The sequence below is a fragment of the Phyllostomus discolor genome, chromosome 5 (genome assembly GCF_004126475.2).
Source record: "Phyllostomus discolor isolate MPI-MPIP mPhyDis1 chromosome 5, mPhyDis1.pri.v3, whole genome shotgun sequence".
Lineage (NCBI taxonomy): Eukaryota > Metazoa > Chordata > Mammalia > Chiroptera > Phyllostomidae > Phyllostomus > Phyllostomus discolor.
Genome location: NC_040907.2, coordinates 153,600,096 through 153,613,438, shown reverse-complemented (window position 1 = coordinate 153,613,438; position 13,343 = coordinate 153,600,096). Strand labels below are relative to the sequence as shown.

General features: G+C 48.3%; 1 protein-coding gene across 2 annotated transcripts in view; it reads right to left on the bottom strand.

Moving 5' to 3' along the window:
* The window catches only part of BTRC (beta-transducin repeat containing E3 ubiquitin protein ligase), a 212,962-nt gene extending 200,523 nt beyond the window's left edge, over positions 1-12,439 (bottom strand). For both annotated transcript variants that reach the window (XM_036027179.1, XM_036027180.1), the window contains exons 1-2: positions 12,218-12,439; positions 9,872-9,972 (exon numbers count right to left, since the gene is read on the bottom strand). In XM_036027179.1, the coding sequence (XP_035883072.1) occupies positions 9,872-9,972; positions 12,218-12,383 (267 nt within the window). In that variant the 5' untranslated portion in view covers positions 12,384-12,439. The remainder of the gene's footprint in view (positions 1-9,871; positions 9,973-12,217) is intronic.
* Positions 12,440-13,343: the final 904 nt, after the last annotated feature.

The following is a 13,343-nucleotide window of genomic DNA, read 5'->3' as shown; positions in this document are numbered from 1 at the left end:
TGTCTCCTGTTTGACCCAGGATCCTGGGTCCATGTCAGAGATTTGCTGATTTGGGTGAAGATCAAACATAGTATCAAAGTAAGCATGACTCTGAGGCTAGATGTCATGACTCTAAGAGTAAATCAGAATTTAGATCCTGCCAAAGAAAGACACTTTTCGAACCAAGAATTGCATGGCAGTTTTCATTGACTTTATAGTTAAGAGCAAAGACTCTGGAACCAAAGCCTGGGTTCAGTTATTTAACTTTTCTGCATCTCAGTATCTTCAGCTGCAAAAGTGAAATGGGAATAGATAATAGTATCTCGTTTATAGGATTATTATGAGGATTAAATAAGTTACTAAATAAAAAGCACTTACCACAGTGCATGGTGCAGGGTAAACTTGCATTAAATGATAACAACAATCCTTTCTCCCTTTGTAGGCAATTCTCCTTGCTGTTGGATAGGGACAGGGCCTGGGGTGGGTCTGCCTCAGGCCATCCTGTAGTGTTTGGGTTCTTGACTTTGTGTAGGAAATATTTCACAACAGGAGTCTAGGAAAGACCTAAGGTAGAAGAAGAAAGAGGAGAGCCCTAGCTGGTATGGCTCAATGGATTGAGTGCTGGTTGTCCTGTGAACCAAAAGGTCCCAGGTTCGATTCCCAGTCAAAGCACATGCCTGGGTTGCATGCCAGGCTGCTGATCAATATTTCTCACACATCAATGTTTCTGTCCTTCTCTTTCTCCTTCCCTTCTCCTCTCTCTAAAAATACGTAAATAAAAATCTTTTAAAACAGAGAAGAAACAGGAGAGAGCCCAAGCTGTACTACTCTGTTTTGGCTCCTTAGAAAACATTATAGGAAAGTTAGCTCACTGGAAAGTCTGAGAAAAAGGGGGCCTTGGAGATAGAATCAGGGGTTAGGTTTGGATAAGCTACCACTGCCTGCTGCTCCCCTGGTTGCAAATCTCGTGGGGACCCTTAGAGTGGAGGAAGAAGTAAAAATGTCATGCCTGAGAAGGGGCATGGATGGGCATGCCGTAGGTTTGCCCAACCTTTTGGCATCTCTGGGCCACACTGGAAGAAGAAGAGTTGTCTTGAGCCACGCATTAAACACACAAACACTGATGAAAACGGATAAGCAAAAAAAAAAAGGTTTTAAGTAAATGTATGAGTTTGTGTTGGACCGTGTTGACAGCCATCCTGGGCTGTGTGCAGTCGGCAGGCTGCAGGTTGGACACCCCTGCGGGGTATCTAGAGCAAGCCTACACTGGTATCCTTTGTCTAGAGGGTTTTATTTCTCCCCTGCAGGCAAGAATCTTAGGGAGGGTTTCAATGGAATATTCATATTCATCAGCTTTCCAGGTGCATTTTTAATACGCTGATGCATCAAAATGAGCATATAGAGGAGTTTGAGATTATTCTTTGGTCTGCTTTACCGTTTTACTTTTACCTTGGGTGTGTCTGGCTCTAACTGGGTTTTTGTTATTTGTCCCCCTGACTTCATCTGGGTTTGGCTGGCACAGATAGCATTAACTGGGTCTCTGTCCTCTATGTCCCCTACCAGGGTGATTTAAGCTGTGTATTCTCTGGTTAGGGAGGAGAAGTATAAACCATTTGTTCTCAAGGGTCCTTGGTAAGGGAAGATAAGGTCTTGCAATTTACTAGCTGGCTGTAAGTTGTTCAAATTGTTTGGCCTTGTTTAATTATCTTGTCTCAGTTTCCCCATTCCACTTGCCCAGGAATTTTCCTAGCTTCTTCCTATTCTTCCTTCCTCCTGTTGTCTGCTTCTCCAACACTGAGTAGTGCAAATAACTGGAGAAGGAGCTGGGCCTTAGCTCTGCAGGCAGGGTCTGAACTGTGTTGCAGCCTCTTGCCCCCCACCCCACCCCCCTGTATCAGGGAAGACAGGCAGGAAGAAGTCCGGCCTTTGCACACTGTCAGCACCTGTGTGTGAGACTCTTAGGCTAATCTCCCCCCAAGTTTTCTTGCCGCTAGGCCTAATTAATTTTAGGTCCTGGATTTGTGACTCCAAATTAGTTAATGAGTTGATGATATAGCTGTGCCTCATGAGGATATGGGTCTCCTTTCCTTGGATTTTCTCTAACGGGAGGTTGAGAAATCAGTGGAAACCAGGAAAATTCCTTAGAGATGGCAAGAAGGCAAGAATCAGGATTATTATTATCTTTTAAGTTTTTTTAGAAACGAAGCCAGCAACCATTCCTCATCGCCCCTCCACCCGTGAGGTTTGGGCGCCCACGTCCCAGCGTGCCAGCACCCACAGGCAGGCGGTGGCTGGACAATCCCTCAGCCGTGGAGCAACCCTCACTTCCCACAGCAGGGCTTCAGCTAGTGGATCTGGCAGTTTATTTGTCAATATTATTTGTTGTTAGCTTAATTGTAGGAAAATTGAAAAGTGTAATGCTTAGCCATGAAACCCTTAAGGCTGGTTAATCTTCTTGGATTGTAACCAATGTAATTTTATTAGCCAATCCCATCTTGATTGTAATATGCAGAGCCCTGGAAAAGTTGCTGAAGGTTCCAAGTCATGGTGTACACAGAGAAACACAGGCTTCATCACCTGCATTTTCTGCCAAGGACGGGAAAAGGGCAGAGGGGGCTGGACTGAAAGAGCTGGGTTTGAGATGCCAGTGGGGAGGGGAGTGCAGTCTCCAGTATAGACACAGAACTGATCCCGGCGATCTCATGCAGAGAGGGGCAGGGCCAAGCCGGGTTAGGTTCTGTGCCCTGTGTGCTGGAGGTACTGAGGCCCAGCAGTGTGCTGCAATGAGAGCATCTGAGTAAGGGCAGAGCCCAGAATTAGGCTCCAGTAGAGACAAACCCAAAAGGCCAAAGAAAACACATGTTCTTGCCATTAGCATAGGGCTTTTTTGTGATTATTCAAAGAGTCCCTCTTCTTCAGTTTTACAGTTAAAGCATGATGGCGTCAGGAATCAGCATCGTATCTTTAACTGAGAAGTTAAAATGTGTAAAGGATGAGTCTACCAGCCTCTGGTCCTCTTCAGACTTTGATTCCCTGCACCAAAGAATGGGGAATAGACATTCTCATTCATCCGACTGCCCCTTGCTTGGCTGTAATGAATGAAGAGACCTCCTTTCTTGCATTGGCCTCTCCAGAGGAGAAAGGGGTTTCACTACTTCAATACCCAATCCAGCAATGAACCCTTTATGAAAGATGAAGTTGGGGGCCAGAAACACTGGGATTCTACTGACACTTGACAGATGCCCTTGACCCCCAACCATACACCCTGGCAAATGAGCCAGCAGCCTATTCTAGACAAATGGGGAGCCTACAGGCAGCATGTGGGCATTTTTTCCTTGGCCCCTTTATGAATATAAATATTTAGTGCATGGTGTTTTGCGGAATTAAATCTCTGAGCCTAGATTAGCCTGGTAATATCATTATGTAGATGCCAGGGACGAGCTACCTGTGACTGCTGTGTGTCTTCTCATTCAAAGATGCCTGTGATGACTTGATGCGCCTCCATTTGCCAGGGCAATCATTAATTGCACATGAAACAGTTGGTGTTTGGCTTTAAGGGAAGCTGATTGGGTCAGTCACCAAGCGTTTGGCTCAATGATCTACAGCTGGCTCTTTGCTCCCGCACTCCTGCCTTCTTTTCAAAGCATTCTCACTCCGTGTTTTGGGGACCCCCTGAGGAAGAGGCTGTGAAACATAGGGGGTTTTAATCTGTGTTTTCCTTTGGGCATTATAGCTTTAATTTTAATATTTTGGATAATAAAGAATGATTTTAAATTAAATTTGCAAGTCTGCCATCTGTGATTGTTTGGACTTTTTCCTCCTCTCTGGTGGGGGTGTTTTACTTAATTCTTTCTGAACAGTTACCGGAGCAGGTTGAGAGCAGGAGGAGCAAGGGGCAGCAGAGTGGGTCAACCGGCAGAGCTTAGAGAAATGAGGAAAAGCGTTGACCCCTGGCCTTTGGCCCTGGGGGTTGGTGGAGAAAACTTGATGCGCTGAGTCAAAATTCAAAAGTTAGCTCAGATGTAATTGCAGCCTCCTGTTATCTCCTCTTGATCTGACTTCTAGTGATTTGCCAAGGCTATGCCTCAGTTTGCCCATCTGTTAAAGAGAGAAGTGGTTTCCCCCACAGAGGTGCTACTGCAGTGTTGATCCAGTGCTTCACCTGAGGACAGCTACCGGAGCCCAAGGCACAATGATCATTACCCACCAGAGGCTGAAAGGATCTGAGGGCTTACGTGTGTTTCCAGATCTAAAGTTAAAGCCAAGAAATCTCTACCTAGAAATATGTTCTCAATCTTGTCAGTGAAATCCAGGAAGAAGAATTTTCTACCCTTCCAGGGAAGTGAAGGCACATCATCATCACCGCTGCCGACCACGGCACTAGTGAGTCAGACAGATAGCACCACTGAACACGCAGACAAATGCTGAGCGAATGCCAGGATAAAATGAAAAGCACCTGCCAACAGAGGGGTTGGTAGGGTGAGTGCTTAGCTAGGAAAGGAAGAGGCAGGGGCTTATACGGCAAGGCATGTAACTCCCTCTCCACTGTTTAGTGAAAAGAGCCTTCTTGGAGGGGTTAAATTTTGCATTTGGGGGACAGAGTTTGAGGAGCAGTGCAGACAGTATTCCTGGCAGAGCATGTGGACCGCCTGAGAAGAGCCCTAGCCGGGGAAGAGTGCAGGGCCTGAGAAGCTAAGAGGTGAGGGAAGGAGATGGCCAGGAGACAGAGATAAGGTAGAGGGTGAAGAAAGCCACCTTAAATGCTCTCTGGCATCAGAATGGGGTACAAACAAAATTCCAGGAAGCTGCTGGGCTCTGAGGTTGTGTGTAGGTCAGAGGCTTTGTTAGCATCAGAGTGGATTTATGGAAGTCTGCTAATTTCCCACTGTCTCTGCTCCCTCACCCCAAATTCTGATTTTATCAAACCAGGGTGGGGCTCCCAGGCACCTCCCTATACAGAGAAGGGCCAAAATCATTGCCACACGGATCAGAGAGCAAAGGTTCATGAAATGACCTTGAAAGTCAGGGAGGCGACATCCATGGCTCCAAGAGGATGGATGCTCAGGTAAACAAGTACTTACACGTTTTTTAAGGCCTCACAGGAGCATCCTTTGTGCCACAGAACTGCTAGACTGAGAGATACGCTTGGCATTTTGATCTCTCTCTCTGTCTCTATCTCTCTCTCTGCCTCTTTCTGTTTCTCTCTCTGCCTCTCTCTCTCTCTTTCTCCCTTTAATACATACACTTTCCTTCCTCCTCTTCCTCTCTCCTTCCTAAAATCCCTAGTTCTCCTAAATACCACCTTAGTATCCCCCCAATAGTAGAAGACAACCCCAACAAGTGCCTGTGAAAAAAGCCTTTAAGACTCATGAATATTTAGCTCGTCCTCATGTAAAATATATGACTTTGTGTAAGGATCAGGCGAACGAGGTGCATGATTTTTTTCTGATTTATGGGCCTGGAGACGGATTATTCATAGCAGAGCAGCTGTGTGGAAAGATTCATCCGCTGCAAAATGTGATTGTACATCAGGCAGTGTGTGGGAACGGAGCTATGACTAATGGCTGCTTTACATATAAATGAGAAGGTTTGTGCTAGGAACTGTAAAAAAATACAATCACTCAGCTGACGGGCAGGCTCCTTATCATGGGTGCAGGAGAGGGACCACAGGAAAGGCAGGCAAATGAATGTCTCACCCCCATAAACTGAGCCAGGTGGGGGTGAGAGTCCGGGAGCACGGGGCGAGCTGATGGAGGGAATTTGGCGAAGCAGCCAACTCTCCGGATGTGGCTGCTGCAGTCAGTGTCCGCGTCTGTAACTCCAGCTTCGAGGCCCCACCGTGACCTCTGAGAGGCTGCAAGGGCAGGGATGTGGCCCAACAGAAGTGGCTGCATTGCCAGCACATCCAGGATGATGATCAGGCCCTGAACACTTTGGACCTTGGAGCTGGGCTGTTGAAATTCAGTTCCATTTCAGAAGTTAGCACAGGATTTATTTAGGCAAACCTCTGAAGAGAAAAATTGTGCGAGTCTGAGATTTCCCTCTACGACTCCTCACGTCTCCCTCGTTTTCCCTCGTTCATCCCTCTCCTCTCTTGTAGCTGAGACAGGCTGTCTAGACGTTGCAGATGTGGACAGATGTTGGGTCTGTAATTTATAACAACGGCCTCCAGAAGGCAATTCCAATTTGTTTCGGTAAGGCTTTGAGTTACAGGCAGAAAAAATATCCTGTAAATACCGTTGACTTACATGGTAACTACACCAAGGGTTTACTTAGTGAACAATCACTAACTATAGCATAATTACATATCCCTGCAGATTACCAGGGAATTTAATGACACCGACCAGGTAATGACCACCAAACCAAGTTTCTGGCTTTGAAAGGGCCTGGAGAGCAAGGGAGTGGAACCATATTTAACAAAAATTGATGCCCATTTATTCAAGTCATCAGTTAGACTCCGTCTTCGGGGCCTTTCATTTTTATCTACATGCTGGCCATCCCCTCACCATCATTCTGAACTTCCAGCACGTTGGAGGCTGGTTGGTGCCTGCTGCTGATGCCGTTCTAAACCATGTAGTGTCTCTAGGTCCTCACAAAGCCCTCAGACAAGCCAGGAGGCTGGAAATGGATTTTTGCTGTTACCATAACAGGTCACGCACTCAGCAGCAGGGCTGAGCTACACCAGTCTACTCTCATTCTGTCCTGCTGGCCAGTGACTAAACAGCTGTCCAGGCCAGCAGTGAAGAGGACAGGCCCACCCAAGGCCAAACTAATCCTCCTGGAAACTATATTCTGATCTGGTAATTACGATGGGAAATGGAAAGGTGAATTTCTGAAATAGTTTTTCAAGAAATGCAGGATGCTTCTTACCACCATCTGGGGTGATGCATGCAGAGGGGGACCGGGAGGCTAATGGAAAGGTCACTACATGGAGAAGTGATCTGGCCAACGTCAGAGTCTGCTGGTAGCCGAAGCCAAATTTGTACTTGGGATCTGCCATCCCTGAGAACTCTGACCAGTTAGTCCCTCTGGGTTTAGGGGATCAGAGCTGGCCAGCAGCTGGGGAGCTCAGGCTTCCCTGGACATATAAGGTTGCAGCTGAAATAGCCATCAGGGTATTATGTCTGTCAGTCTGGGGGATGGGGAAGAGGGGTGGGAATAAGGGGGATAGGAAAATGTGGAAATCAAATAAACACATTGACAGGATTGGATTCCAAATTTTCATCCATCACCAATCTCTTCAAGTTTATCTGGTCCATGGAATCTTCCATCCCCCTCTTGCCTGTCCAAAGACAATCAAGGACAACTTAATCTTAACACACCTCTAGGCACAGAGTCTTGGGTTTCCACAGACCCTGAAAAGAATGCCCGATGCCAATTTAAGAACGGATACTGTCTGGAGAATCCTGACTCTGCACACAACTTGTTTTGTTGTGTGTTGCTTCTCTCGTTGCTCCCCTCCCTTGCTCCTGCTTGCTGAATGCTCTGTATCCATCCAACTTGAATGATATCTTGCTTCACCTGAAGAAGTGGGCCTGGTTTAGGATGTCAGCTCCTGGCAGGGCCACAGAACAATCACTAGCTAGGAGGGTAGGTCACCTGGGCCAAAGGAAGTGCATTAGGATTATCAGGTGTCCTGGCTGAAACTGCCCTTCTCTGGTGGGCACTGGCGAGTGGGTCTAGCTGCAGGTCTGACCTCAGAGAAAAGGTGTCAGCTGCAGACGAATGGGTTTAGCACTGCCTGGTGTGGCTCAGCTGGTTGGGCATCATCCCACAAAGTGAAAGGTTGCCAGTTAGATTCCCAGTCAGGACACATGCCTGGGTTGTGGGCCTAGTCCCCAGTTGGGGCGCATGCGAGAGGCAGCTGATCAATGTTTCTCTCTCACATCGATATTTCTCTTCCTTTCTTTCTCCCCACCTTCCCCTCTCTCTAAAATAAAAACATAAAACATTTTTTTCTGAAAAAAAAAAAAAAAGGATGGGTTTAGGAAGCAATCTGTATCTTAGAAGTTTAAGGTTTTGGATGCAAAGTCTAAAGAGACTCCTGAGACTTATTTCATGGGACTTTAAAAATACGAGTTAGTCCTGCCTGCCAGGGGTGTGTGAGATTTTGTCCTACTGAGAGCTATAGATGACAATGGCCTGGAGCCCTTTAACCCCAGGAGATCCTTGTAAGGGCACCCAGCCTCACACAGCTCCCTGGCAGGAGTGGGTATGGGTACTTGTACTTCCAGCCCTAGAAGAGCTGTGGGGAGAAGGAGGGACGCCCTCTGGTCAGGGAGGATGAATGAGCTGTAATAATGTTAATAGCTAACATGAATCGAGAGATGACTGCATGCCAGGCATATATTATCTCTTTGATGATATATCTATGCATTAGCTCTTTGATAAAGAGAAAGTTACCCACTACCAGGGAGGAGAACTTTTCTCAAAATAAGAAGCGCATGGCACACAGTCCAACTCTGGGGCCTGCCAGCATTAGCTGGAAGGTTGCCTATAGTTTCTAGGAGGGAGGACAAAAGCAAGAGGAAAAGGCAACTACAGATGTGTAGTGTATCCACAGATATCTGTGGGGAAGAAACTTCACGGTGTAGACTCAGGTGTGGGCATATGCAGAATATAAACCAGTGGGATATGAGAATGCTAATGAAAGAACGGGTTTATTGATACATGTGTATACATAACTGAACACATGTCAACACAACATGCACACATAGATATATACCATGTGGACAGTAAATATGCCTGAATTCATGAGAAAGGACCACATAGCTTAGGCACAAGAGATATATTATAAGACATGTTTGATTCTATACACAGAGGAATGATGTTCCATCTCCCACAAAAAAGACTCCTTCCTAGACTTTTTGATAAGCTCACCTAAGCCTGGGGTCTTGGAGGAAGGACAGAGCAGGATGGGGAAGGGTTTGCCTTTCAGGGATCTCCCCAAAGATACTAAGGTCTGGTCTTCTCTAAACCTAATCTTCCTCCCTGGCCAGGCCTGATATCTGAGGTATCATGTGTCTCTGTGGGAAGGTTATAGGTGGAAAGACTGGGGTCTGGGTCGGGGGAAGCATGGATCCTGAATCCAACCTCCAGTTACTTCTCTAATTCTGACCAGACCCTGAGACTCCAAAAATAGTTGCCTAAAATAGATAACAGAAGGATCAGGGCAGGCTTTGAAGCCAGAATCTAGGTTCGACTCCTGTCTTTTCTACTTATTAGCTTCTTATTCATTCATTCACTCAGTAAGGATTTATTGAGCATCCATTGTGGGCCAGGTGTGTGACCTTTTTCTAAGCAAGTTATTTAAATTCAGTTGGCTTCAGTTTCCTCATCTATAAAACAGGGGTAATAATACTGAGATGAGATGTCACAGTTGTAAGGATTACATGAGATTAGATGTTTGGCACCTAGTTGATTTGCAATTAATGCTGCTTATTGTTATCATCACTAGTAAGAGAATTCCAATGATGGCTCTTTAATAAAATCTCTTTCTTGTGCTAATTTCTCCCCTAAAGGTGGCTGAGCTGTGTCTGGGGAAGTTTAGGGAGAATTTTGTACGGCCCCAGAAGGTCAGCCACATCTCATAGATGACCCTAATGGTGGGCTCGGGTTGTGGCTCTTCTCTGGAGTGAAGCAGCACAAGACAGGTCTAGCACCATGGTGGCCCACCTTGCTTGTCTCTCTCCCTGGACTGTGAGTGCCTCAGGGGCATGGCCTGTGTCTTCACTTGTTTAGCATTGTGGCCACAGTGCTCCTGACAGTGCCAGGCACACCGGAGGCGTTCAGCCAGTGTTTGTTGAGTGAGTGAAAGAAGGAAGGAGCAGGGCTTTAGTGGTTGTGTAGTCCCTTCATTTCATCACTTGATGAGTGTTTACCAAGCACTTACTTTGTCCTCAGCTACTGTTCCAGGTGCTGGAGTTATAATGGTGAGCGAAGAGGAATGGTCCCGCCCCTCATGAAGCTCAGACTCCAGTGGGAGAATACAGGCTGTAATGAAATAGTCACAGAAGAAAACATATTCTACAATGTATGGTACGTCTTGTAAAAGGAAGTCAGTTATGCTAAGACAGCGAATCAAAGGAGAGTTAACTAAGTCTGGGCAGTGACAGAAGGCTTCCCGGAGGATGCAACACTTCAGCTGTCATCTGAAGTGGGAGCGGGTGTTGGGGCCACACTGGGGTGGAGTCTTCTCCACAGTCCCAGGGTATGTGAGAACACGGCACGTCCAGACAACAGGAAAAGACCAACATGGCTGGAGCACAATTTCCAATTGGGAGGGTGAAGCAAAGAAGTTGGAGGTGTGGACTTTGGTCTTTTTCCTAAGAGCAAGGGGACACCATAGCCAGGTTTCAAGGTAAGGGGTGGTAGTAGAGGCGTGGCCACTCCCTGGCTGAGCTGAGGTGGCAAGAGGGGACATGGGGAGCCCAGGCAGGAGGGGGTTGAGTTAGCCAGGCCACAGATGGCGTGGCCTTGAACTGGAATGGTGGAGACAGATGGAAAAAGATGGGTGAGAGAAACACTTTAGAGGGGAGCGGAGGGCTCTCTGATGGTCCAGTCTGGCAGTTTTGGATGAGGGAGCAGGAGGACCCACAGATAACTCCTAGGTTTGTGGAACTTGCTCCTAGCATCTGTCACCTTTATAAAAGGTCTCCGTTCTCGTCCACAGAAGAGTTTAGTTCTGATAGCCTTCTGATGTGGTTGGACTTCCATCCAATTCCAGAGAATGAGAGACTACCAGGGACCCGGCAGCATCTGACAGGCAGCTAGAGGGACGTTTTCCCAACCAAGCTCCTTGCCACTTCGGCAATCATTTATCCTCCCAAACTCACCCAAACACAAACATGCATACGCTCAGACTCTCTGGCTCCCCAGACTTACACAGACTTCCAAATACTCCCTCCAGACCACTTCAACTTACCCTTATTTATCCTTGCATCCCCAAAGCCCTCCATGCCCCCCCACTCCCACTCCTCTCCCTACCCCGCCCCAGCCCCTGCCTCCCTCTGCCTCTGCTTCACCCTATTAAGAGACAACAGCCCCCCAGTACCCCTGCCCCTGGCTGCTGCTCCCTGAGCCCCGCCCGCCCTCCCTCCTCCTGCTCCTCTCCCTGACAGATGCCTCAGAGCCCCGGGCCGCAGTTAAGGTGACGAGATGCAGCAATTCTTTATGAACATTTCATTCCTGCTCGCTACACGACGTAAATTAGATGGTGTGTTACATTCGGGCAATAAGAGAGATATGTCACCACGACGCTGGCCCATTGGATGGAGAGGGTAATCCTGCCGTGAATTTCATTACTGCTTTTATATAGACAGAATTAGCTCGGTGACAGCGAGCCTGATTGTCTTTCACTAGGGGTTTGGCGAAGAGCTGAAAGGATTTCACCCTGATGTGCACACTACTGAGTGACCCCGCTCACCAGCGGCTCCACTGATTGCTTTGCACCTTGCAGACCCGTGATTGGCTCAGCCTCTCGGCTGCCTCGCCTCCCTCCCTGGTCCCCAACCCTCCCCGCCTGTTTTTTTTTTTTTTTTTTTCTTGAAGCAAGAAGAAAGGAGACCTAATGGAGGAGTCACAAGGTCATGAAAGGAAATGTGCATGTGGGGATGGGCAAGGTGGCAGAGTTTAAAAGAAAAAAAAGTCCTTTCTGATCAGAGTCTCCTGAATAGAAAGAAGCTGTGGCCACTCACTCTTGCCCTCCAGAAAAGGCCAAGAAGGACTGGGTCCCCAGAGCATGTGCCCATCGCCCTCAGGGAAGAGGAGGAACAGGGTAGGGGCCAGTGGGTCCTCTCATCTCCCTGGCAGAGACCCCTGAGCTGCCATTAGTTCCCTATCCCTCTGCCTCTTGCATCTCGGGGTCCTTCCCCTGTGGCAGCTCAGCTCTTTCCCACCCCCCAGCCAGGGAGAGTCGAAAGGAAAAGAGACCAAAGTTAGAACCATGGTCACTCCCAGCCTGTGGACCTAGCAATTTCCTTGTGAGGGTGGGGGAGGGGCATGGATTCCCTTTCCTCCATTTCTCAACTCATCTACTGCTGTTTTCTCCCACCCCAAGCCCACCCCATATGTACACAACAGTCTTCAGTAACTTCCCAAACTCCTCATTGGACACCCAGACAGCCCAGCGCAGCAGCCTGCAGACAAGCCCAGACCTCAGTTTCTTTCTGTGGGAGGGGCTGGTTCCGAGAAAGCAGCCCTGTTCCTTTCTCTTGGCCTCCACCTTGACATTTCTCACCTTCTGTCACCTTGTGCACGCCTTCTCTGCCCTCTGTCAATCCCTCAGCAAGTGTCTTCAGAGGCTGGCCTGGGAGGTGACCATTGTAGGACCTCTGCTGATTGCTCTGCCTCCTTCCAGAAGCCCCTAAAGGGTTCCATTCCCTGGGGGATTGGGGGGCAGGCATCAAACTGACAGAATAATCTCCTCAAAGCCCCTCATCTTTCGGTCAGTCCGACACATCTGTCAGGAAAATTTCTCTCGCGACCCAGATCAACCAGCTCTGAGGCCCCTGAGCTGAAAGGGATTAAGGCCATAGTCTCCACTTTCCAGAGGGGAGGAGACTCCCTGGACCTTGGCAGGACTGGGCAGGCCCTCCAGAGACCTGGCACAGAGTCTCTGCAGCCTGACTCTTAGGAGGATAACGCGCTGAGCTCCCCGTCTGACTCCCCAGCCAGGGCAACCTCAGCCCGAACCGCCCGTCCTCCATGAAGCCCAGGTCGAGGGTTCTGTTGATGACCTGATCATGCAGTTGCACTGAGTTTTACACTGAGAGCCCTTCTCTGCAAAGCCAAGGCTAAGTCTACCATGCTGAAACTGTACTCTAACCCTGCTTCTGTGATAGCTGTATGATGAGACAGGTCATCACTTCTCTCTGAACTTCAACTTCCTCTTCAAAACGAGAGAGCTAACTGCTGTGCTGGAGCCCATAGCGCTCGAGGCGGTGGCACCAGGCGGTGCTTCCCTCAGTACTGAAGGACGTTCCCCAGCTGTCGCCTTGACCTGTCAGGCTTTCTGGGGTTTGTCTGTGCTGTAGAGTGCTGCTTTCCCTAAGGTCGTGCCCCTTTCCCTGAGCAGCCAGTGTCTAGTGCCTGGTGATAATGGGCACATGAAGGCCCAGCCACCTCTCCCCAATTCCAGACAGTTCTAAAGGGCTACCCCGGGCTCACAGCCACACTTGCGGTTGGCCAAGGTCTTTTCCGAGACTGCAGCACAGCATAACTTCTCCCTCAGCCCAGTCTTTCTTTCTAGTTCCTTGCCTTGCGCTGGTGGTAATGCCAGGGGCATGCTCCCGTATAGCTCTTGCACAGTTCTCTTTATCTCAGAGTCAGCTTCCAGACACAACCTGCGGACAATTCCTGCCCCA